General features: G+C 47.1%; 2 protein-coding genes across 2 annotated transcripts in view; both read right to left on the reverse strand.

Moving 5' to 3' along the window:
- FAM53B (family with sequence similarity 53 member B) overlaps window positions 1-10,076 on the reverse strand; it is a 47,061-nt gene extending 36,985 nt beyond the window's left edge. The window contains exon 1 of the mRNA XM_032695187.1: window positions 10,017-10,076. The gene's annotated coding sequence lies outside the window, so the exon portion shown is untranslated. The remainder of the gene's footprint in view (window positions 1-10,016) is intronic.
- Window positions 10,077-17,642: 7,566 nt separating this feature from the next.
- Window positions 17,643-26,431, reverse strand: EEF1AKMT2 (EEF1A lysine methyltransferase 2). The gene is made up of 6 exons (XM_032695068.1): window positions 26,347-26,431; window positions 25,420-25,485; window positions 24,777-24,891; window positions 21,452-21,559; window positions 20,382-20,598; window positions 17,643-19,588 (listed from the first exon to the last, which is right to left on the reverse strand). The coding sequence occupies exons 1-6, from the start codon at window positions 26,400-26,402 to the stop codon at window positions 19,461-19,463; spliced, it is 690 nt and encodes a 229-aa protein (XP_032550959.1). The 5' UTR covers window positions 26,403-26,431; the 3' UTR covers window positions 17,643-19,460.
- Window positions 26,432-26,447: the final 16 nt, after the last annotated feature.

Here is a 26,447-nt window from a genome sequence, read left to right on the forward strand (position 1 = left end):
TTTGGATGCTGCTTGCAAGTCAGATTTCTCCTTTTTTCAAGGCTGAGCTGGAGAATAGGTAGAGGCTGACAGCCCCTACAGACATATCTGGATTTAAAGCAGGGAAATACTGGATGTATGGGTCAATTTGCAGACTACATTGTCTTCTACCAGCTCCCATTTATGGATAAATTACCCTAAGACTCCAGAACCCTCACGTGCAGTACAGAGAAATGACCACTTAGAACCTTCCAAAAACTGAAAGTACCTCCCTGAAGCAGGCAGGCAATATTTTAAGAATTTCAGATGCTTTCAGTGGACCGTCTCCATGCCCACATAGGGTAACACACGTGCCCACTGTCACCTGCACACCCTACACTGTTTGCATTACACCAGAGAACTTTGCCCCTTGGCCAGTCTCTGGGGGTTCATTCCTCAGCTCAGAAATAGCTTTCAAAGAGCTCCTTGGCTCCTGAAAGACGAACCCAGAGCCTCAGTAATCCTTCTAGTGACTGAAAGGCACTTTTCCCTGCTGTTTGTCCACCCGTTGCCATCAACACTGGCAAGGGGAAGGCACAGTGAAGGGAGGGAAGGAGCCCTCTGGGGCCAAGAAACAAACCTTTGCCCACGCTTTGCCACCTCCGTCTCTCCGTAAATTTCTGAGTGCTGCATCTTCCATAAATCTCTTTAACGAACGAGGATCCAAACATCTGTGAGTTGTCTGAATTAGTGTGAATTTGGCAGACTGAACAGCAAACTCGTATCGCCCCGCAGCCTTCAAATTTCGTGTTTTCCTCGGGTTCATTAAATACACAACAATCTGTTACCAGAAGATGGTTCCTACGTGCACAGGCTGCCAAGGAGCCAGTTTTGATGGCTCTGGTGGAAATGGGGGAATGTGTGAGGAGCAGAGGGGGGCTCTTCCTAAAGTAGCAGGACAAGGAGAGGATGGGCTGCACCCACCCTGCCTCCTCCAGAGACCACCCACCACGTGGCAAAGGCTGTCTCTGATGTGTAATCCCGGTGCAGCCAAAGCTGGAGGTGATTTTGGGAAGCTTCAAGGCAAACAGAGCAGAGTGTGGGTCAAGCAGGGGGAGATGCCCACAAAAGCCAAGGAGGTCCTTGGGCATCATCCCAGCTGGGATGACTGTGCCACAACCAGATGGAGAAACCAGGCTCTGCCAAGATTATTCATACTCTTAAGCAGAGCCATCCTGATACTGGGGAAACTGGGGGGTTCCCACTGCTGCTGGGCAGCACAGGACCCAGGCAGGCAGCAAAGGCATTGCCAAAATCATGCCACAGGCAGAATGGTCCAATGCTGTGACGGGGAATAGCACTGGAGGCTTCGCCTTCCCTCAAAGGAAGTCTTTCGCTCTGAGGAAGGAGTCAAAGCAAACACCCACTCACCATGTTTACCCGTTCAAATCAAAGCCAAAGCAGCACTGAAACGTGCCCGACAGCATTTCCACGGAGTCATTCATTGAGAGTTTGGACTTGGCTTTGAGATGGTGTTTTTAATATCGCAAGGCAGACGCTTGTGAGGCTGGAATAATACAGAATCTGTTGCTGTAACACACTCCCAGCTCCTGCGAGGTGTCAGTAGCACGTAGAGCCCAAACCTTCTGTGGGTTTGGCTCCATCGGGGGCTCCCCGAGGGCCAGGCAGTGAGATGCTTCCCCCCGTGCTGCTGCAAGCCTGGAGTGCAGCTGAAGTGAGCCCAAGGTACCACTGCCTCAAAGCAAGGTACCCCACCAGGTGATTGCCCAGTCAGAGAAGTGACACCCACAGAGGACAATTTTCCCAGCCATTGGGATGTTTCATCCCCTGGAGATGCCTAAGTCACATGGAGCAGAGCAGGATGAGCTCCACTGTAGCTTGGCAGCCATAAAAGCCCAGATTTTTGCAGATCGTCTCAGAGGCGAGGAAAATTAAAGAAAAAAAAAAGTAAGTGGAAATGCAAACAGCCCCTGGTTTTATTTGGGCTGGCAGAAACATCGTCCTGCCCAGCCTTCCTCAAGCTCATTTATGACAGTGTGAACATGCAATAGTAAAGGGGAAAAAAAATTGAAGTCTGCATTTTCCACCCCAAGAGTCTCCATCTCTGGATAGTCTCCATACAGCCCTCTTTCTCTCATCCCACAGGTGAAAATCAGGAGGAGAAATAGATTTCTCTGTGCCGTGGAAAGGGGAAGCCCAAAGGACAAGGAGGTTGGCCCCGGCACCAGCGTGGTGTGAAACACAAAGCCCACTCCTGAAACGGCATCCCAAGGAGAACTGACCTAAATGCTGCATCCCATCCCTGCTCCAAAGCTGCCAGCAGGCTAACAGGAAGGGAACTGTGCCAGGTATTTTGTCAGTGCACAAACATGAATGATTGCCCGGGACAATTAGGGCAGCAAAAACGTCCACCTTCATCACATGGAAAAAAATATGTACCGACTTGCAACCCTAATAAGTGAAGGAATTAATGAATCCTAGAATTTGTAAATCATTGTGAAGTCCCTAAAATTCTGACACCATCTTAAAATGCATGAGAGTGCAAGCTAAACATCACGTTCTGTTAGAAAACAACCTACACAATTTTTTATAGATAATAAGGACAACAAGAAGTGCCACTGACAACAACAGAAAGAACAGTGGAAACATTAGTCACGATGCAGAAAAGTGAGAAATGGAGAGTATAAATGTCCTAAGGAGAAAGGAAAAGGACACGGTCATGTTTGTCAGGAGTAACCTGGCATGTTATTAAACAGCAAGAACTAAATATAGATCGCTCTTAAACAACAGCAGCAAATAATTTACACCTTCAACTGTTATAAGATTGTGCCAAAAAGTTTTCTGAGCCATCACCACCCATGCTCCCTGAGGATTGGCACAAGCCAGGGTGATAAAAGTGATGGCCCCGAAACCTAGAGCCTGGCAAGGCTCCGGTTTCAGTGGGAGGTCAGAGAGTCAGGAACCACTCTTACAGCACCAGGGAAAGAGCTCTCACCTCAGCCGATGTCTTTGTGCAGTTGAAAGGGAGCACTGGTATAACAGACCTCATTAAAGCACACACAAGTGTATGACAGCTATCGACAACTCTGTCACTGGCAGATCTCAAACAGACCTGCAAATAACTGGCAACACTGGCTGCAACAGGAACTAGACTGTCACCTTAGGCCATGCAGTATTTCTGGCAGTATTTGGGAAGGAAACAGGAAAATCAGTGCTGTGTAAGTGACTCAAGACCAGTAAAGCACTAAATAGAGAGAACGACTTGATAATACAGAATGAAGAGAAGCAACCAGTGCTGTTTGTAACAGAGACATTAAGATACACCTTAAAAAACTAAATTGCTTAAAAGCCACTCACCTCAAAGGCAGGGGCATGTCCCCAGGCTCCTGCATGGTGCAGTAGAATACCAAGGTATGCAGGGATATGGCCACAGGCTGAATAAACTGGGGCTCTCCAGGAGGAGTAGAGAGAATATTGTCTCCATGCTCTGCACTCCACAACTGCTATGGGCACCTGGAGCCTCCTGTCACCTCCAGCCAAGGTCTGGAGCAGACCCCAGGAGTAACTGAGGGACTTGAAGACACAGGTACAGCACAAGGCTGGGGGAATGTGGGGTGGTAACTTCTGAGGATGACCTGGCTGCCTCCAGAGAGGGCAGGAGAAGCCAGGCAGGTCCCTTGGAGGGAGCAGACCGGCACTGGGACACATCCCAGCACGGCGGGAAGCTGGGACTACGCAGGTCCACAGCAAGGGCAAAGTGCAATTTTTTCCTGAACCAGCACAGACAATAATCATCATAATAAACTACCAGCACAGCAGATGACTGCAGAAGGCTCCCAGTCAGTGCTACAGTTTTGTCTCTGCCCTGAGTGGACTTCCTAAAAGACGCTGAATCATAGAATCATTCAGGTTGGAAAAGACTTTAGGATCATCGAGTCCATGTTCCAGCAAGAATTAATTTGGAAAATTACCAAAAATGGTGATACATAGAGCAGTCCCCAGGAGAGGGGCTCTCTTGGCCCACTGCCCTACACCCTGAATGAGCTGCTGCCCCCTGTTCCCAGTGGCTCCATGTCCCAACAGGGTCACCAGGGTGGGATATGCCAGGATCAGGAGGATGGACTGGCAGAGGAGACCCTCTGCAGGCTGGCCTGGCTCTTGTCCCAGTTTTAACACTGATCCTTTTGAACCTGCCACCTTTATGATGTATTGTGGGGTACACAAAAGACAGGCACGGGGGAGGCATCGACAGCACAATCCATCACACTGGAGAGTTGGGACTTTTAAATTAAGTTTAAAATACTTACATCTGAAACCTCCATGGGAAAAATAATTTCTACCAACAACATAAACCATGTGCAACTGAAAATGTGGGTGAGAGTTTCTAAATGAAGCTTTTGGTAACTGTAAATCTTCATTAACCGTGATGCTTTGACTTTGAGAAGTACCATCCCATTGCATTGCATTTCATTTATAGCACAACTGATATTCCAATAAAAATAAAATCATAGAGTGGCCTGGGTGGGAAGGGACCTTGAAAATCATCTAGTTCCAATCCTCTGCCAAGGGCAGGGACACCTTCCACTAGATCAGGTTGCTCAGAGCCCCATCAAGCCTGGCCTTGAACAGTCCCAGAAATGAGGCAGCCACAGCTTCTCTGGGCAACCTGTTTTTCTGAATTAACAGTGAGCCTACAAAACCAAATGTGGATATTTTTAATGCTCTCTGTATCTTCATAATTATAACAGCTCTTCAGCTTTGGCACACAATTGTAGCTTTTGCCATCTAGTTCACAGTATTAAAACTTGTCCTTTCAAATATATTATACAACATCCATTTGCAACAGCCGGGACAAAAAAAAAGAAAGCACATGATAACAGGGTTAATAATATATATACATGAAGTAATTTTATAACATTGACAACTATTTCCCAGCATGCCAGGAGGCTGAAAGTTTTCAGTAAGATTAGGACAAGCCCAGAAACACAAAACTCACCGTTATTGTGACTTTCCCACATCACTTGAAATGAGAAATGGCCCCCGTCACCTGGCCTAACTGTGCTGCCAGGCTGTCCTGACCAGGCAAGACCCACTGTCTGCCTTAATGCCATTTTCCTTCCCTAACATTTCCCAGTGGTGCAGAATAGTGATGGCGGCACTTGTTCAACTGGGGCAACTGAGGCAGAGGAACAGGAAGGAAAAAGCACAAGAAAAGAAAATTCTTAAATACAAGTATAATAACAAGTTTTAACTCATCCCCTTGGATTCAGGAGCAAGGTGAGGGGTGTCTCTCAACTCCCCCAGTCCAGACCAGTCTCTGAGACCAAAGCAAGCTGCTGATGCACCTTGAGAGCCACATCCTCTGTACCACCACCTCCCCAAACCCCGCTTCTCCTCTGCCATCCAGAGGGTTTCTGGTCCTTCCTTTCGAGGGCTGGTTTTGAGCAGAGAGAGGGAGAGCAGGTTTTCCAGCTGCCGGATCAAAGCTTGCCAGATCCCATTTTTTACAAACCCTGGGAGACGCAACGATACATAAGCACAAAACAGCCACAAAGTAAAACTCCTCTTTCACTACGGTCCCATACCTACCGCACAGCACAAGCCCTGAGCTCTGGCTGCTGAAAGCAAAACCTGTGGCCAGGAGCCACAAGTATAGGGAATGATGTAGCCCAAGGGATGCTTCAAATGGACTACAGAGGAGTGACACCAATGCTGCTGCTATATTTAATCCTCTAAAAGCAAAAAACCATGACCAGGTCTCCCTTGGGTACGTTTTTAGGGGGGAGGTATAGAAACTCAATGCACCAGAACAGAGTTTTTGCACTCACTCAACCAGTTCTTAAAATATGACTCAAATGAAGTGGTGATTACTGAGCCAAATTCACCTGGTACCTCCCACCCATCCATGCAGGGACCCATAGCCTGCAGTGCTGGGATCATCCATGCTTCACACAGGGTTTGGTGCTCCTCCAGGTCAGTGTAATGCAGTTTGCTCCTTTGCGCATTTCAAAGAAACTTCCAACATATCAAATCTGATTTATCTTACACAGATCCGTAAGATGTGGTATCTCACACATCCAACGTATCAAATCCCATAGGCCTCAAAATTCATGGATCAACCACCTGAAGCCAGGAGAAATTCTAGTTGTAAATTAACTGCGTGATGACGCTTCTTAATTTTCAATTCCTGCGTCACCTGTTGATGACTAAAGACTCACACATCCACAGCCTGTACTAGCATAGGCACACCAGCCTGGTGAGGTTTTAGAAACAGGTTCTTGCTAGGGAATTTTTGTCTCTGCAGAGAGCCAACTCAGAAAAGTTTGGAAAAACAAAACAGTCCACGGATCTGCTCTCTGGTTCACTGTACCAGAGCCACGTTCTGCATTGCTGCTCTACAGAAATAGCTGGGTCGTGGGCAGCCAGGCTGCAACTGTGGGTGTGGAGTATGACCTTGGAAAAGTCCTTTTTCAGAGTTAAAGCGCAGGGAGGCTTGTGTGCAGAACCAGAGCTCCAGGGCTCAGGTCTGCCAGTGCCCCGACTGCTTTCAAGGAATTTATGGAAGGTCTCATCCCCATAGAGAGTGGTGGCACTCACCCCGTGCCGTGCTGGGTTGGCAGGGAACAAGGAGCAGACGCAGGGAGAGGGGCTTCCCCAGGCTTCATGACCCAGTGGGCACAGATGAGTAGCACGGTGGAAAATTCCCTCCTCTTCGCTGGTGAGTTTATATTTAGCTCTCCGGAGAGCAGGCGTGCTGGAGGAGCTGCTGTTTCGGTGGTGTTTTTGCACAGCCCCGCGGGGACCCCTGCAAGGCGAGCCGCGGCTGCCGGGCACAGCCCTCACCGCCCGCTCCGGGCGGGCACGTGAGACTGACGGCAGTCACAGAGTGGCAGTCGCAGCCCTCTGCCACTCGTCAGACCTTCTTTTTTTTTAGTTCTGTTTCCCCGAGTCAGCAGGCTTGCTTCCTCTTCCTCCTCCTCCCCGTTTTGGGGGAGAAAGGAGCAGAAAAAGTAAGCCAAGAAGAGAACTTGCTTGAGGAGCTACAGAGAAGCAACATCCCAACTCCTCTGCTAGCCTGGTCCCCCATAGCCACGGGAATAAAGCCTGTCTTTCTGAAGGTATTTGCACTCTAGGAAAGAGTGCAGACCTGACACCAAGGCTCTGCTTGCCCTCTCTCTCCCCTGGGACAGGGCAAGGAGACTCAGCCTCTCCAGCTTGAGCTCTCCAAAGAGCTCCGAGCATCTCTGGCACCTTGCCCTGTCCCAGCCCAAAGTTGGTCCAAAGTCTGCTCTGCCACAGATTAATGTTCATTAGGAATATTTCCCAGCAACATCGCTTGACAAGCCATGTGATACAGGAGGGGGAAGGGAACAAAACCAAAATCACCGTTTCAACTCGGGGTGTCCCCTTTTCCATCTGAGATCTTACAAGGCAAGTACAAACTGCCTCCATCCCGACAATGATCAAGAAAAACTCTATGCAATGTCATAAGAAAGAAAGAAGGAAGCACAGTCTCAGAGCACACAGCTGCCATTTGAGAAATCAGAATTTAACCAGCAATAATAAAATTGACAAATTGGATAAAACTCATCCCCCTCCCCATCCCATCAGGACACAGCCCATGGTGCCTGTTCTGCACAGAAACACAGGTGTTCTGCCAAAAAGCTGTATATCTTGTTCTACCTATACTTTTGGTAAAAGTACAGCAAGCATTTGATACTAGAAAAAATATTAATTGCATATAATTAACCAAAGCATATTTGGGGATTTATATTGGTATATGCTTGCCTATTTGCATGTGTGTGTATTTATGCATATGCATATATTTATGCAGGTATCCATACCTGAAAATTAGCCTACATTGGTGCTGGCTCTGTCCCACAGTCTGCCTGATCTCCATATACAAAAATCTGGATCTCACTCACACAAATCAACTGTCTGATTTGCCCAGATTTTCTATGCTAAGTCTTGCATTTGCAGCAAAAGGCCATCTGCTTTCTATAACCAATGTGGTTCCTGGACACCTTGGCCCTGCGGAGAGCTGGAAGTCTCAAAAGTTTCCCTCCCTGCTCTGGGTTTAAGCTGGAAGTGAGAATCTGGAGACAGGGGTTCAGCTGCAAAACCGCCAGCACGCGTGGCTGTGCTCCCTGTGTCCGTGGCCATGCTCCCTGTGTCCGTGGCCATGCTCCCTGTGTCCGTGGCCGTGCTCCCTGTGTCCGTGCTCCCTGTGTCCGTGGCCGTGCTCCCTGTGTCCGTGCTCAGCGGGGCATCCTCCTCTCCTCTGAAGTGGACGGAAGGAAGCAATTCCAGGGCAGGTTGTTCTGGCTGGGTTCCCCCCCCCCCCAGCTTGTGAAAGCCAGGAGGCTGCATCCATCTCCCAGTAAAGTGCCTCCAGCACGGGGTGAACAGCCCTAATCCTGCACCCCTGAACCCGGCCGTGCCAGAGCTGGGTGTAACCCACCCACCACCACAAGCACTCTCAGGCTCATGAGGACTTTTAGAAAAGAAGAAATAAATCAGAAACTCTCTTTAAACCTGGATTGAGCCACAACAGGTAAGGACAGAGCAAGAGTCTCTGAAATTCAGGGTTTTTACTATCACACTAATTAATCTGTTTCATGACCCACCCCAAATATTTTCCCTAGAAACATTATCTACATTGTTTTGGGGTTTCTTTATTTCTTTTTCTAGCCCTCATCCAAGCCCTGGTAAACATTTCTGCCCACGTCAGAGGCAGGCCAAGGGAATCTGGGCTTTGTGATTTCAGCAGCATCTGCTGTGCTCAGAGACACCCGACCCGGGGCAGAGATGCTCATAGCACTCTGTGTTTTTACTGGATTATCACAAGGCACTGCTACCTCTGCAATTTGCAAGTAGTTTTTAATCTGTCAAAATAGACTTTCGTTATTGCTTGAGGATTCAAAAGGAAAATATGCACATCTGGTTTCAATCGCGAACTGAAGTTTCGTCTATCAGCCTATTTCATAACAAATTACGCTTACTTTTTACTCCAGAGGATTTCCTAAGGAGGGGATGAGCTGCCAAGGTACACCAGCGTCTGTGGAGACTGCACGGCACTGAGAGGCAGTGGCACTGCTCAGTGACAGGCACCGTGCTGCTACAAACTCAGTCTGTGTCAAGTAAATCAAAATTATTGAGGAAAAACCCCTTATTCGTGAAATCTTTGCATACAGCTGTAGGCGAAACCTTCACGTACTGCAGAACCTGAACTACCTGACGTCACTGAACGGAGAAACAAGACTTAGGGACTTTCTAGGACAACTCCACTGCCAGGACACTTCACACAGTAAGCAGCTGCCACGTCCCACCGCAGCGGAGTTGGATGCTCGAGACCCCCCACCCGGGGGGCAGGCCTGCCCCTCTCCCTTGCTGCCGGGAGCCACCTCGCACGTACCAGAATGAAATCTGAAGCGTGGCACAGTGGAAAGAGTGTGCGTTTACCCTGGGAGAGCATCCCTGCAGGGATGCTCAACCACGGCTCCTCCGGTCTGCAGCCCCCCGTGAGAACTCGAGACTCGGCATCCGAGTTTCAACCCCCTTAAACATCACTCTCGGCCCAGAGAAAGGAAAGCACGTGTTGATTCGCTTGCAGGAAGAAATTCCAGTGGCAAAGGCAGAGGAATCCGATGGGGAGAGAAGCGCTCGCTCCCCGCACGCCGAACTCCGGAGAGCCGCCCTTGCCCGCACGTCGGGCGGGCGGCCGGGGCTCAGCATCCCGCACCGCCCCGCCGCTCCGGGCACACACCCCACTGCCCCGCGCTCCCTCCGGGCGCCCAGGTGGCTTCTCCGCGGTGCCCTCCGCTCACCCCGGCGCGGGTTAGACCTGACGGCACAAAGGTGGACATCCCCCAGCCCGCTCCTCGGTGATGCGGCAGCGGCGGGGGGTACCACCATCCTCCCCCCATCCCCTCCGTGGCGCCCCGGGCCGGGCAAGGCGCACCGCCGCCCTTTGTCCACCCCCTCCCCGACACCCCCCAGGGACGGTACGACCCCGCTCGGCTCCGGGCATCGCTTACCGGGCGCTTCCCGTGGTGGCGGCGGCGCGGCCCGGCCGGGCCGGCTCTGGGCGCCGCTCCGACCGCGCTCCGCTGCCGCCGCCGCCGCCGCCTTGCTGCGGGCGGGGCGGGCGGAGGGAGGGAGCGGCGAGGAGGAGGAGGAGGAGGAGGAGGAGGAGGAGGAGGAGGAGGAAATGCTCTTGTCACTTCCTGAGCGGAGCCAGCGCGGTCAGAGCCCGGCCCGCACCTGCGGAGCGCCCGCCCCGGAGACCCGCGCACCGGAGCGCTCGGTGCGAGGGAAGGCGGGGGAGACCCCCCCCGGCTGCCGCCCCGAACGGGCATCCCAGGGGTTAAACATGGCCGGAAAGAACGTGGGGGGGGAAGGAAAAAGTCCAAAAATGATAAAAAAGGGGGATTCCGTGCGGCCATCAGGCTCTGCACGACGGGGTCCCCGGGCTGGCGCTGGCAGCGCTCCCGCGGCATCACTGCCCGCACCCGGCCCCGCAGCCCGGGATGCCGCGGGTGCGGCTCGCGTGGGGCTCCGCGGCTCGTTCGGAGGCCGAGAGTGACTCCTGGTGGCACGGCCGGCCCGGGGAGGAGGAGGAGGAGGTGGAAAAGAGCTGGGCTCCATCAGCCACGAAAGGAAGGGTCCGGTCCCCGCAATGGGAAGTAGCGCTGAAGTTTGGGCACATCACAGGTACTCACCATCCACCATTGCACCCATGGGAGGGATTCGGTAAAAAAAATGCCACTCCTTAATTTTTCTCCATTTTTCATAGAATAATGGAATGGTTTGGGTTGGAAGGGACCTTTAAAGACCATCTAGTTCCATCCCCCTGCCATGGGCAGGGACATCTTCCACTATCCCAGGTTGCTCCAAGCCCTGTCCAACCTGACTTTGAAAACTTCCAGGAATGGAGCAACCACAGCTTCTCTTGGCAACCTGTGCCAGGGCCTCCCCACCCTCACAGCCAAGAATTCCTTCCCAATAACCAGTCTAAACCTACTGTTTTTCAGTTTGGAGTCATTCCCCCTTGTCCTGTCACTCCAGATCCTTGCCCAAAGTCCCTCTCCAACTTTCTTGGAGCCACTTTAGACACTGGAAGGAGCTCTATGGTATCCCTGGAGCCCTTTCTTATCCAGCCTGAACAACTCCAGCTCTCCCAGCCTGTCTCCATAGCAGAAGTGCTCCAGCCCTCAGAGCACCTCTGTGGCCTCCTCTAGACTTGCTCCTACAGGTCCGTGTCCTTCCTGTGCTGGAAACCCTGGAGCTGGTTGCACTACTCCAGGGTGAGGGCTCACCAGAGTGGAGTAGGGGAGAAGAATCATCTCCCTTGACCTGCTGCCCATGCTGCCTGTGATGAAGCCCAGGTCATGGTTGTCTTTCTGGGCTGCACGACCTTTCATGCCAGGTCATGTCCAGCCTCTCATTCACCAGCACCCCCAAGTCTGCTCAGCAGGAATTTTTTTCCAGCGTGTATTTTGGGAGAGGGCTGTTATTTGACAGAACAAGCTGAGCAAAATACTACAGGAGTGAAGGTGGCCATGGGTCCTCCAGCAGCATTCAGAGGCACATCTGCTTGGCCTCACGTGGGAGATGGCCTTTAGGAGTGATGTGCTCTGACAATAACATTTTCCATCCACCCAAGCTGCACCGCACACAGCACGTGGGCTCCTCCCGAGGGCGGGCGTAATTAGTGAACAAGGAAACGACATGACAGCTAAAAGGAAGATTTAGAACTCATTACAAAACAGAGCCTAAACATTAATCTTAAACATATGCGAGCAGACAACACAGATGTCATCAGGAATGAATCTGGGGCTGAATTTCATCCGCCCGCCTGGATGGCCGGGCACTGTATCCCTGCTGGGGATGGCATGTGGGGACATGTAAGGGCAGGAACAGCAAGGGAGGCTCTGGCTGGGTAACTCAGCAGTGCTCTGGGTGTCCTGCCCTGCTGCTGCACAAGCCAGGACACCAAATAACTGTTGAGGAAGACTATCAGTTAGTGTGATTAAGAAGAAAGAAGTAAGTAAGCAGAAGCAGCGGGTGGAAATTTAACAAGGGAGCTGCTCCCACCAACACAGCGAGGACTGATCTCAACAAAAGTGGCTCCGTACTCAGTACACATAAAATTAGGAGTGGCTGGTTTGAGTGGGCGATGAACAGGGAGAAGGGTTTGATGATGTGAAGGGGCTTTCGCATCAAGCTCCTCCATCCCACTCAGTATTTGCTTTTCTTATCACGTGTTGAGGCTGGTAGCAATAAAACACTTGCTAACTCCTTTTCCAGAACTTAGGGAATCAAGTTTGAAAATGTTTTTTTATGGCTTCCCAGTGGAATATTTCAGCAATAAAGCTCGGAGTGTAATTGAATCCATTCCCGTGGCAGCCTTGGGCTCCAAGACTCAAGCAGAAAGTTGCTTTCTGTCTGCTCCTGCAGCTCGCTCCAAACGCAGCATTTTCTGCCTCTCATCCTCTGTGCTTCCCAACAGATGAGCTGGCTGTGGAGCACTCCCAGCACACGTGAAAGCCTATTGCTGAAGCACAAACCTGTTTTCCACAGATAGTATTTGCAGTAAGGTTGTTGAAATGTAAAGGCTGCCCATAGTTCCCTGCTCTGGGCAGTGCAGAAGATTTTGCCAGAAGGGGAAAAGACAGAAATAATTTTCAAGCTTTAAAGAACTGGCCAAGAGAGTTTAGTTGTCGTGGACAGAAAAATCATTCAGTTCAACTCTTGAGCTGATTTAATTTGTGTTTTTGTCTTGGATGTCAGCAATTTTGCTACCCACTGACTAGGAGCCTTCCTGATGGGAGATGGAAACTGTGGATAGGGAAAAATCTAATGATCTCCAAGGTCCTTCTGAAATTATTCTGGGGTTCAAGTCATTAAGACCTGTCGATGTAGCAGTGCTAAGCCCTGTGGATAAACACCATTTCCTTCACTGCCAGCTCACAGGATTGCAGCCTGCTTTCCATGTACCCTTTCCAATGCTTCACTGTCTGCTCCAGTTCGTTGTTATTCAAGTCATATGCACCAAGTTTACTAATAATTTCAGAAGTGTCCCTTTCACCATGACCTACAACTCTGCACTGTCCTAAGCACTGGAGCAATCCCAGTTATTTGTGGGTTTATCCTTCTGCCTCTCCTGCTAGACAAGGAATACAGGTAAGGGACTTGCCCAAGGCCAGAGAGTCAGAGTGTCCCAGTCACATGATGTCCCAGCCATCCAGCTGTGCTGGGTACCACGTACTCACAGGGACATCTTGGCTCCACCAAAGGTCTCCAAGAGCACAAAAAGGAGACCAACTTCAGAGGCCACAGGGGAACTCCTGAAACACACAAAATCTAAGTAACAGCAAGCACAAGAATTTTTAACAAGTATTTCACACCCAGAGAACAAACACATCTCCGTAATATGATCGATGTGCTCTGGGTCAGAAAGTACTGAATCGCTAAACAACTGATACCAACTGAGACCTGATACCTAAACAACTGAACCATTGCTGTGCAGAGGTTTGTAATGAGGAGTGTAGTTCTAACTACATTTGGCATCCAATGGGATTTCCACCAAAGTTAAAAATCCTATTTGATGTCAGGTTATTTGCTGCACATGCAACAGCTTTGTGTTTGCTGCCTCCCTTCCCACCTTGGCAGAGGGCATGACTGCTGAGCTTTGGGCTGCCCCACATGAGGTGCAATGGAAACAGCTGATGGATAAAATAAACAGACCATGAAAGACATGGTCTCTCTTGCCTAAATGTGCTTATCACTTTTTCAACCATGTTTGTGTCTGCACTGGCTTAAGATAAGCCCAGAGTTACTTGTGCATCATTCACAAAGCTCAAGGCAGCTGCAGACATGCCCCAAAGCAGCACCCTACCTTGGATAAGCACCCAGGGAGTTCAGGAGTAGCCGGAGAGGCTAATTAACACCACAAATTGGGGTGAAAGAGCCTAGATCCTTCTGCTCAAATCTCAGTTCTTGACCCCACCAACAGTTCAGATCTCTCAGTATATGCACACTCTTCCCACCTCAGCTTGACACGTGATGCTGTCCATGAATACCTGGCTGCTGCAGGGACTGTGCTGAGGTTTGTTTCTGCTCCCTCACTGGTGTTTATTAGCTCTGGCTCTCCAGCATGGGCTTATGCATTCGTGATTATCCAGGATTTATAATGCTACCTGGCAGCAATTGGTTTGCCTGACAGCACTCAGTTTAATTTCCAGCAACATAAAAATGGGCTCATTTCAAGCTATACTGTTCCCTAACAAATTGAAATTAAGCCGCAGGTCGGCTTTTTCCCTTGCTTGTGTTAAACAAAACACGCCAGCGCTCCTTCTCCTCCTTTGTCTCGAGGCTATAACACCTCATCCCCTTTCACTGAAAGCCCTTGGTAGCCATTAATTGCTCCTCAATTTCGCTTCTACCCACAAGGGTTGGGTCATGCTCAGCGTACTTCCAGCCAAGGCACAGGATAGAGCCATCCCCTCCAAGGCATCCGTAGCACCCCTTCACCCCTGGATCAGGTAACACTGTGAAGGGCAGTCTCCCCCTCCTCTTATCCCAGAAAAGGCAGGGAGCAACGGGAATGCACAGGCAAAGCTCCGTATGGCAATGCAGAGCCCTGGTCCAATTATTTCTTAAGTGCTCTCCACATATTTTACAGGAGACGATTCGATCCGTTAAAATGCTTAGAGGGCCTATAAAATAGAGCAGTTATTGTTGTAGCAAGCTGTGTTCTTTACCTTTCGGCGTGCCAAGATCAGGAAAGCAATCCCAGTGCCAAAACACTGAAAATTTTGCTGTATGTTGCTAAATACCACACTTAAAGATTTTGTCTGGTATGAAATAACATAAAATTTGGCAGCCTTATACCAGGCGCCCTGGAACACAGTGGAACAGACATAGCAGAGTACATATACATGCAGATTTTCCTTACAATGGCTTCAGTGCTGCCAGTGCATTCCTGGAATGTGGAAATACATGGAAGCCAGTGTCAGTGATGGAGAAAAGCATGCTGTGCCTAATGTACCAGAAAAGCTATTCAAGAACTCGTCCTGACATAAAAAAACTCCAAAGAAGCTGTGTCAGCTCAGCTTTGGAGCTTCCCAAGTATCTATCTGTTCTTCCTTGCACACTTGGCTTCACCCTGCACACCTGGCTACAAACCCAGTCGTTCTAAGGGAGGGATTGCTGTTCATCCCCTTGTTTGCCCATTCAGGCTCACAGATGTCAGAGTCTGCACCAGAAATGTGTGCAGAACTGAAATAATTTCGATACAAATGATATGAGAGAGCATTGTTTTCTCTCCAGAGACTCACACCTGAGACCCGTGTGGTGGGACATGCACTTCTTCGCTCAGGTCTAACGAGCTCTCCTGTAAACAGCAACAGCAGGTTTAAAACCCCAAATACCTGAAGGCTCCTTTTTAGAAAAGTACAAAGTAACAACAACAACAAAAAAAAGCTGAGTCTCCTTTTGCTGTAGGTGTTAAATACCCCAAACCCTACGATACAATCAAGGCAGCTGGCTATTCCCAGATTTCAGAAATGGTGTTGCAACACCAGATTTAAATTTGAGAAGGTGAGCCCATAATGCAAACAGTTATTTCAATCCGATGCTCTCAATAATGATTTGAAGAAATATTCTCCTGATGGGACAGAGAGCCTGTAATTACTTGCTTCATCATTGCTGGCCCTGTCTGCAAAAGCAGCTGCCATAATTCTGTTGGTGTTTCTGATGTAACCCAACAGCTCTTAAAAAAGAAGAAATGTAGCTCCCAGAAATTCTTCATGTTGCATCACAAAATTACACTGAGTTTCAAGAACACAATATTAATTCTATATCTTATAAGCCTCCAAAAAAAACAACAAACAAACCCATTTACAAAACAGTTGACGAACAGGACTGCAGGCCAGGCTGCACAGGGTTTGGAACAACCTGGAATAATGGAAGGTGTGTCTGGCCATGGCAGAGGATTAGAACAAGATGGTCTTGAAGGTCCCTTCCTACCCAAACCATTCTGGCATTCTAGGACTATTCCTGCTCCTTAAGGACCGTTAAATGAGCATCCTCTCTTATAAATAACAAGCTGGTCACCAAAAGGGAAGACAAGGAGTAAGGGAATATTAACCTTCCATCTGAATTTTCTCTGTTCATTGAGTTGTGTCACGATTTTCATGTCTGGCATTTCTCACTCCTTAATTTGTATAAACATGATTAGAGGAGTATTTACTTCAAGAAAGTACTGTGATGCTGAAAAGGCAAAGGCTTTTTGTCTCAAGAATCCATTTACTTCACACTCTAGCAGAGTCCCACGTGTAGAAACTCTCTTAGATCAGACATCTCAGATCAATAATTATATCATTAATATGGCTTGGTCACCTCTCTCAGGTATTTCATGCTGACAAATCACTTTCGTGATACACCCCATAAAATTCCAGAGTAAAATGCTCCAAGCTCTTTCAGTAGTACAAGCTCCACAACAAACACAATGGCCTCTCCCAGCAAATGCCTCAAAAGAGAAATCCCTGGACAGTTTGCTTGGCAGGAGGAGCTGGGTATCAGATGTCTGAGCTGCACCAAGCACAGAGGTTGGTGGAGGTGCTGCTTCTTTGGGCTTAGGCACTAAAAGCCATCTCCCATCTCCCTGGAATAAAAGGTCAGTCCTGAGAGCATTCCCTCCTTCAGCACACTTTCAATGAACAAGGGAACACAAACCCTTTCTGTTCTGCCCACGTTTTATGCAAAACTCCATCAGAAAGGTTTGCCAGCTCCGCAGCGTCATCCAGCCTCACCTCGGTCCTGCAGGAAAAGCCTGTGGGCTCAACCACCTCCGAGATCCATGGCAGATGTGAGTTTTACTACCCACAAACCTCGTATTTGACAGTGAAATCACATACAGAGTTTTCAGATAGCGAAACAATAGGAGGAAAATGCGTTTTAAATGCTGCATTTATTCTCCTGTAGTCCGGCGTTGCAGCTGAAACCAAGAGTCACACAGCTGTGTAGCCGTGAAGATTCCAGCCTTCAGGAACCATCACGAAGCACTCCCCAAACCTTCAGCAAATAGTCGCCCCTCCTAACCCACTGCTTATTCCTCTGCCTCTTTTTCAGCTGTTTTTTCACTGAAATGCATCAACATTTAGAGATCACGCCTCCATCAAGAACCTCCTGGCAAGATGAACTGCCACAAATCAAGGACATGTCATTTCCAAATCCTAGCAGCCAAAAAAAACCTCATTGCTTAAGTCCCTATTTGAGCTGCTACCTAGAGTCCATTATCCAGAAAATACAGGTTTCCAACAGAGCAGATTTTAAATAGTAAATCTTTGGTTATTGTTGCCTTAAAATAAATCTCCTAAAACATGTTTTACAAGCACTTTTCTACTCTCCAGTGAGACCTGAGAGTGCTTGGGCCTGAGAAGGAATATGCAAACTATGGATGAGATGCAGAAATCCTTAGTTTCAAGCAATTTTTGGAAGCTTATTTTTTGCTTTACAAATTGTATAAAAATACTACCTGGAGAACAAAAAGTAATAATCAATCCTATGAAGAGGAAAAACAATACTTGCCCTTAACTTTACATATCTTAGGGAGTGTGAATCAATGGTCAAATTCCAACTAATTGATTAAAAGAAAATCCGAGACAGCCAGGATTTTCTTTTCGTTCCATGATTAAACACACATCATGCCTTCCTTGGCAAAAATGACAGATGGGAATAAAACAGATGCCCTAAACACATCCTGCCAGAGTCCTTGACAATTAAAATTTCCTTGTATTAGCTGTACCTGATGCCAAATCAGCTACAAAAATGTCACAGGCTTTTTACTGAGGGTGTTATCAGGAGTGTACTTTGAATCCTTTGTACCACTCCACCAAAAAACCCTCTGTCTGGATTCCCTGTTACATTTCCTATCATTCCAGTCGGCTGCTGGGCAGAGACAGCACACAGGACTACAATAGTTACCCAAATGGTAACAAGACCTTGGTTTTGGCATTTGAGTTAGGAACTCAAGCCTGACCAAATATGCAAAGAACTGTTGACGGGGATTATATCTGCTCACCACTGCTGATAAACCATTCTTCCAATGGAATATATCCCATTTTGCAAAAAGATGTGGAATTAGGATTCCTACCTTGAGGATATCGACAGATGGATCACAGAGGGAGGACTCACCACTGTGCAAATAATGCCTTAATTCCTGTCCTGGGAAAGGACTAGAAGCATTTATTGACCCTTAAAGATCTCCCGAGCCCTGGGAATGAGGAGAACTGTGGAAACTAGGAGAAGCAATTCCCTGATAAGCAAACATGACCTTGCCTGTGAAACAAAACCTGATTGCCCAACAGGGCCTCCTGGATGTTTGAAAGAACAAGTTTATTGTCACCTGCAAATGGGTTTGTCAAGGGATGAAGAAATCTCGTCTTCCTGCCTTTCAAGCAACACTAATATTCAGAGAATACAAAACAGCAGAAGAAATAAAGGCAAAGAAATTAGGCAAAAAGATCACACACAGAAGTTTAAAAGTTATATTAAAAAAGATGAACAAGGAATGGATAGTTATGCTTTGAATTATTTTGGATTTATGCAGCTAAAATCTGTCCTGAGAAATTCACCGGAAAAGCTAAGGTCACCGTGGATCTTAAGACATTACTATATAGAAAATCAATCATGAAGGAGGCACATGTCACTCACCAGTGAGAATGCAAGACTGTAACATCCCACCTTTATGTATTTATGAGACCAGGGAAAATAACTGACCAGGCATGAACACACTCAGGCAAGTGAGGCCTTCAAAGACACTCCCTCTGTGGGAAAAAAGCTGAGCTACTTCAGTGGAGACAGAACCATGCTGAGCATGAGAACCTCTGAAAATCTGCATTTAAAGCACTTTTTTTTTGCAAGTGCTGTGGTTTTTGTATTAATTTCCCTCCTTAACAGCTACATTCATGTTCATCAAAGAAAAAAATTAAGGATTTTAATTAATTAATATTAATACATATTAATATAAGTGCCTTAATTAATATGAAATTTAATCAATATTAAAGCACTTACATAGCAAAAGCTTGTTCCCTATTCCAGTGCACAACAGAGAAATGAGATTTTTGCTTTGTAGAATACCTTTACCTCTATTGGTCACTGATTACCAACGCTAAAATTAAATACCAGATAACCTTTATGTTCCAAACACAAACATCATTCAGTTATATTTGTTACCTGTATGTAGAATGTCTTATTTCCCTCTCACTCCCAAACATGCAGCTTCCTTAAAATAAGTGAGGTTGTAGCAAGGACAAAATTTATGGGCAAGCTATACAAAGCTGAAATGTTTCTAGGGCAATGTTTTATAGCCCCTTAGAGTTCCATACAGAGTATTTTACTGTGCACTCAAAAAGCATTTATTTACACACGTGTCTGAGGTTTTCTGTCAGGTTTAAAGTTCAGACTTTTCTCATCTAATCTAATTTGTCCAAGATGGATGGCCTCGTTTCTTTCCTTTGGAAAACCAATGCTGTTACACTGTTTCCAATTCTTCCTCCAAAGCAAAACTTGGGTGTTGGCAGCTCCTCCAGAATTTCAAATCCTGCCAGACAGAAATTAAAATGCTTTTATTAGAAGGAAGTCGTTTTATTCGCCTCTTGGATAACCCTTTGCAAACCATTCTTTATTTGTCTGGAAAACTTGCAAGTCAGTTAATCTGTGAGTTTATAGGATTGTATCGTTGCACTGCACCACTGCTTTATACAGCTGAACCTCTTCCATGGATAATAAAAACCTCAGCTGGCTGACTCACACAAATTAATGGCAGAAAAGATGAGAACTTGCCAGTAACTTCAGTTCCTCACAAGGGATGGTTGTTTCAGATCCACACTGAGTTTCAAGTCTCAGGTAGGAGATTCAGGAGCTGACTGGCACGTAAAAAAACTCTATGATGGATCAGAAGAGCAGCTGAGGAGGTGACACGAAAGGTCACAGACTTGCCAGTTCCTCTAAACATAGGTAGCAATGTTACCCCAATCCCAAAGCAATCAGAAGGGTGACTTTGGTATGGTATAAAGGGCTCAAAGAAAAAAAGTATCATCTGGGGACACATTTTCCCAGTGTAATTAGACTGAGAGCCCCAACCTCCAAAGTGTAACAGAACCCGTCCTCCTGTGGCACCTTGGCACTGGCAAACACAGGAGATGCAATTCCAGACGAAAGGAGATGCAATTCCAGACGAAAACAGAGGGAAGGCAGGCTGAAGCATTTACTAATCTCTTTACCTTCTCTAATCCTGATCTGGGAAAGTCAATATGCTAACACTGACATTAAAATTCACTCATCCCATCCTCCAACAACCCTCAGCTGGCAGAGGGTTCTGTTCAGCTGCTTACCTTCTCTGAACTCGTTCAGCAGCTCCTCCTTGGTCCAGTTGCAAGATGTGATGAGGAAAAAGCCCTGTGGTTTCAACACCCTGCACAGGGATCTCACGTACTGCTGCCGCTTCCCCGCCGCGTTGTCGGGATTGAGGCTTATGGCATCAAAAGTCCCCTTGTCAATACAAATGTCAAAGCCTGACAGTTCAGCTGATGGGGCCAGGAAGTCTTCTACCTAAACCAGAAGTCTACAGCTGTGAAAACAATCTTCTGCTCAGCAGCTCCTGAAACTTTAATGCGAAGCAAGACTTTAAAATACAACGTTTCGAACCTGACAATAGGTGTGCTTGGGAAGGGGTAACTCACAGCCTTTTCAATGCTATGGAAGCTCCTTTCTTCTCTGTGTGTTACGTGATGACCTATTTGCTGTAATCTAAAGCTCAAAATAACACACTTGGAGTTCAGTCTATAAATCATAATTTGTACCTTGATCCCTGGCATGTGCCACTGCACAAATGCAGAAGAACAGACGGTGCCTGCCACAAAGAGATTTTACAACTGACACAAGAACAGAACCATCACACAGGTACAGAGCTGGAGGATAAAACAGCACAGCAGACAGAGAGCTCAGAATTACAGGCAGTCACAGAATCGTGGGATGGCTGAGGCTGGAAGGGACCTTTGGAGGTCATCTGGTCCTACCCCTGCTCCAGCAAGGCCTCTCAAACTTCCTGCTGCACAGCTACTGATAGGGATCTATCATTTAAGGATTTCTTCCTCTATCTCAAATCTGAAGTTCAGAATGTGGCAGCTAAAATATAGAACTCCCAAAGGGTGAACCACTCTTCTGCTCCTGCTCCAAGCAGGGAAATCTTGTTAGCCCTAATGACTGCTACAACAGAAAACAAAAATAAAGACCAAAAACCTTCTTGTAAACAGAGATTTATTTGGTTAGAGTTCTTTCACAAATGAATGTCAAAAGACATCATTTGTTTAGTACCCCGAGCACGTCTGAATATCAATTAGGTCATTTAATCTCGGGTTCAATTACTCTCTATTTCCTCAATAAACTTTCTCTCAAGACTTACCTTTAATTTAATGTTAGATATCCCTTCTTTCTCTCTTACTTTTTCTGAAAGCTGTATTGCAGAAGGAGAGTAATCAATCCCTGTGAGATTCACGTAGCCAGACTTTGCCTAGACAGAATCAGAGAATCTTAATTAGTGCACTAGCGATTTTTTTATCCAGCGAGTATACTCCCTATCTATAATCCATCTCATCTCTCCTCCTCTTACTGACAGGAAAAAAACCAACCCAGCTTTTACTCATTTTTATACCTGTTACCTTTACAAGAGCTAAGTAGCTCAAGGAATGAGCTGAAGTAAGTCCACTCTGCCTAAATACCTCATCAAAAGAACTTCTGACTGAAAGCTGGTTTATGTCAAGTGCAAAACTGAGCAGAACTGTGAAAAGTAACACCCTGGAGGGGAACAGGCTCTCTTATCTACACCAAAAGTAAGCTAGAAAACAGGAATTTTCAGTGATGAGAACATGTGACAATGCCAGATGCTTCAAAATGAGGAAAAAAATACTCTCTGACACATAACGTTTGAGATTGAGCAATTATTTGGTTTATAACCCAAACTGTAAGAGCCAAACCATGTAATACATTACACTACTACAGAAATCCACTGCAAAATCATACATTTCTCTAATTATTCATGCTAAATGCCTATTTGAATACAACTATTTGCATGCTGCAAGGTCTCTGTATCAGCAATTTTCAGGCAGGTTATGCATCACATAAAAGAGCATACAGAGACTTTGTTAATCTAAGTTTGGAGGAGATAACGATAACCCAGCTCAGGGAACTCGGGCAGTGAGATCCCAGCAACCCTTTGGCAAAGCAGGTGGGCACCCAGGTGGAGCTGGGCACGTGGGAGGGGAACAGGGACACATCTCTGCACTCCGAGGTAGAAGCTGAAGGGACCAGCTCAGGATGCCACGTGTGTGAGTCGGCCTGTCTAAACCCAAACCTAACAGCAAGAGCTCTGATCCTATGGCCAGCTGCAGGCTGTCACAGCACAGAGAGGGAGGAGGCTTTCCTTTGTTTTTATATGGAAAAACACATGGACTTGAACTGGCATTAAGCAACCAGCTGCGTGTCTACTTGTTCCAAGGGCTGACACCTCAACAGCGAGGAAAACTATGAGGAGTTTTCACAACAGTCCTTCCTCCTTCCAGCAGCCCCTCAGGCCTGTGAGCTCAGTGCTAACCAGCTGTTCTGAACTGAGGGCTAATTGCAGCTCAGCACAAAGACAGTGTTGTTTGCATGTGATGGAGAACAGCTTATTGCTCAGGCTCCTGCCCACGTTCCTCCCCAGAGCAAAGCAGGCTTCCTCAGATGCCTGTTCTGAAGGCTTGGGGGTGGAAGAGTAGTTCCCACAACAGCTCCTCTGTTTGGAAAGGAAGGGCTTGAGTCACTTCAGGGAGTTCCCATTCACTCCTATAGTCTCCAGGGCAGAGAAGGAAAGGTTAGAGATAAACAACACTAAATGCTGCTAAACCTGTAGGGCCTGACTGTGACAGGAAGGGATCCTTCCCTCACGTGCCATCCTGCAGCTGGACTCCTGCCCTGAAGGTGGTATTTATGGCACTCTTCTGATGCTTCTTGGAGAGGCAGATTAAAGAGTAGAAGGGAGTTTGCAATGGTATCAGCTCTGCCCTGTGCTTGGGCCTCTGCTGCTGCCAGACAGACACCCCAACGTGGGTGAACATCCTTCGCTCCAGAGAAGCTTTTGAATATTTTCAATATTGTTGGCTGCCACAATACTCACAAAAATAAGAGAAGATCAGAGCTTTGTGTGGCAGCAACATTTCCTTAGAAGAGCTAGAATTTTAGGAAGGTGAAAGAATTATGTCTTCAATCCAGCCTATCACATCCTTGAAGTTAACAGGGGTAGGACCATGGTCTACTTCACATATAAAAAGGGGTCCTATTTATGTGGTACTTAGGTAGACTCAAGTAGTTCCCTTTTAGAGAGGTGCTACTAATGTCTTCCATGGCTGAGTCTTTTCCAGTATTGCCATTTCTATCCCATTATGGAGTCCAGCTCCAGTGGTAGAACAGTCCTACAGCACCTGCTGTTCTTGCCAAAAGAATCCCAACTTGATTTTCAAAAGAATCTCAGTCTGATTTTCAAAGCCTGGCAGCTAACACATTAAAAAAAAAAAAAAAAAAAGTCTTTTAAATGAACTAAGCGAGATCCTGAATTATTTAGCAAAACTAAACAATATAATTTTTGAAGTCACTTTTCAAATGAGAACTGGACTGAAAATTCCCTACAAAAGCAACCACAGTACTCTGAGGTGCTTAATGTAAGGAAAGAGGGTGCTTTTACAGCAGTTTAATAGTTTTTAAAAGCTATCAGGCTGTCATTTTCCCATTACAGTATGAAAATCAGTTTCCTATTTGTAAGTGGGGTCACTATAAAACTTCTGTTGGATATTTCAATGATGATAGAGCTGGCTAGCATTGCACTTAATAATCATCACTATTAGGCTAATTTCCCTTAATGAGATGGGCAGTTTCTGCTTTTGATGACATAACTTCCCCTGTGCTGTGGTGTAGCAGCCAGTCCCCATAAAGGCTTTAAAGTGTTCTAAAATCAATGCCCATGTTGAAAAAATTTCCATTACAAACCTGACTTTGACTTCCAGCCCTTTCAATTCCTACAGTAACTAATGGAGCCAATAGAGAATGCAGAACAATAGAAGCTGTGAAAGTATGACAGTCCCTTCCTTTACCAACTGCCCTGCAGTATTACACAAAAAAAATCAATTAAAACCAGGAAAAAAACCCTGGAACTCCTAAACATCTTGTATCACTGTAAAACAACATTGTAACACCTCAGACCATATCACTGTAAAACAACATTGTAACACCTCAGAGTTTTCACTCTGACAGAAATGGACACTTCACGAAAAGAAGTGTTACTTTGTAAGTAATTTACTTAGAAGCCCCTGGTTTGACCCACTTTTTCACAACAGTAATGAGTTTTATTGTCAGTACTGAATGCAGAGAAAGGGTCTGCTTTTGCACATGAGGGTACTTCGTGCATTAATCAACTTAATGCCCTTCTCTGGAGGAGTTTACACAACAATGGGAAGAAATGCAGTTTTAAGTGTAGGGAAACAAAGGTAAAGTTAAAATAAGGGATGCTCGTGCTGACTGATTTCAAGAAACACTGTACATTTTGGAACCTGAAGTATTGACTCTCTGTGTCTTTCACACAGCTTACATACAACAGCTCACCAGGATTATTGCCATCACTTGTGAGAACTGGATTTTAACTGCTCCGTTTGGAGCTCTGATTCTGTATAAAAAATACACAAACTTTGCAATATACCAACCAATTCAACCAGTAAAACACCGTTCCCAGTTCCAATGTCAAGCACAGAGCTGTCCAGGGGGACCCCGTGTTTTTCCAGCCACCTGATGATGCGCACCATGCTTTCCTCTCCAAACCTGTGTAAAACGAGGGCTCAGGGAATTAAAACAGCAAAAAAATCTACGTAAGGTACAGCAAATTTATGTCATCACTCGCTCCCTCCAGCTTTTGCAAAGCCCCTCTTAGTGTTACTGAAGTAACAACTGCCACAGCTCACAGTTCGTGTTTGCTCTTTTCAAATTAAAATTAATCCCATGGCCTTAAAACTCACTGAAAACCCAACTCTGGGAGGTGATATCACCCACATATTAAAAAAGGGAGCAGCAAGGGCAGCCTGTGTAGTTAAACCTGAGCTCAGGGATAAAAAGAAAATTTTTTAGTGACGTACACCTCAACTACCAGCTCGATTTCTGTGTCATGACACTTTGTCCCAGTGCAACTGAGAAACCTGCTTTGCAAAACTGAGCAAGAGAGGAAGTGGTGGCTTCAATGTTAAAACTCCCCATCCTTTTGTCAGCAACCCACCGGATTGCTGACTGTGTTTCTGCAATGTCTGTTTTCATCAAGAAACAACAGAAACACACTGTAGGAGTCATTTTATTTACCAGATTTCCCCAGCATCTCCAATGTCTTGAAAAGTTTGCAGTTCTCTCTCATATGCAGCATCCCAGCTGGAGTACGGGAGGAAGAAAAGACAGGATATTGCAGTTAATACTGGGAAATATTCAGATTAAAGAGTGAGGGGAAGAAAAAGTGAAAGAGGGGAAATTTAGGCCAGATATTAGGAAGAAATCCTTTACTGTGAGGGTGGTGAGATACTGCTCCCCACCACAGGAAGAACATTAAACTGTGGGAACAAGTTCAGAGGAGGCCACAGGGATGCTCCAAGGGCTGGAGCCCCTCTGCTCTGGAGCCAGGCTGGGAGAGCTCGGAGTGTTGACCTGGAGAAATGAAGACTCCAGGGAGACCTGAGAGCCCCTCTCAGTATCTAAAGGGCCTCCAAGAGAACTGGAGAGGGACTTTGGATAAGGGATGGAGGAACAGGATGAGTGCTTCCCACTGTCAGAGAGCAGGGGATGTGGGGAAGGAATTCTTCCCTGTGAGGGTGGTGAGGGGCTGGAATGGATTTCGCAGAGAAGCTTTGGCTGTCTCACCCCTGGAAGTGTCCAAGACCAGGTTGGACGGAGTTTAGAGCAACCTGGGATATGAAAGGTGTCCCTGCCCATGGCAGGGGATGGAACGAGATGGTCTTAAGGGTCCCTTCCACAACCCAAACCATTCCGTGATTCTACGAAAGGGCGAAGAGGCTGTTTCTATGTATCAGCGCCACTTTACATAATTACGGATTGTATAAATGAAATAACACACGAAGCACGGAACGGTTCGCGCCGGAAGGGACCTGGACGCTCCCTTATTGCGGCTCCCCCCGCCGCGGGCAGGGACACCTCCCACAGCGCGGGTGGCTCCGCGCCCCGTCCCGCCCGTGGGGCCTCACGCCTGGCTCCCATGCCCGTCCCTGCCCCGGCACTCACTGCTCCCGGGTGCCCAGCACCGAGGGCACGAAGGGCTGCTCCGCGGGCCCCGCCATGCCCGGAACCGCCGAGCGGGGCGGGCGGAGCGCGGGGACGCTCTG

This window comes from Chiroxiphia lanceolata, chromosome 8 (genome assembly GCF_009829145.1).
Source record: "Chiroxiphia lanceolata isolate bChiLan1 chromosome 8, bChiLan1.pri, whole genome shotgun sequence".
Taxonomy (NCBI): domain Eukaryota; kingdom Metazoa; phylum Chordata; class Aves; order Passeriformes; family Pipridae; genus Chiroxiphia; species Chiroxiphia lanceolata.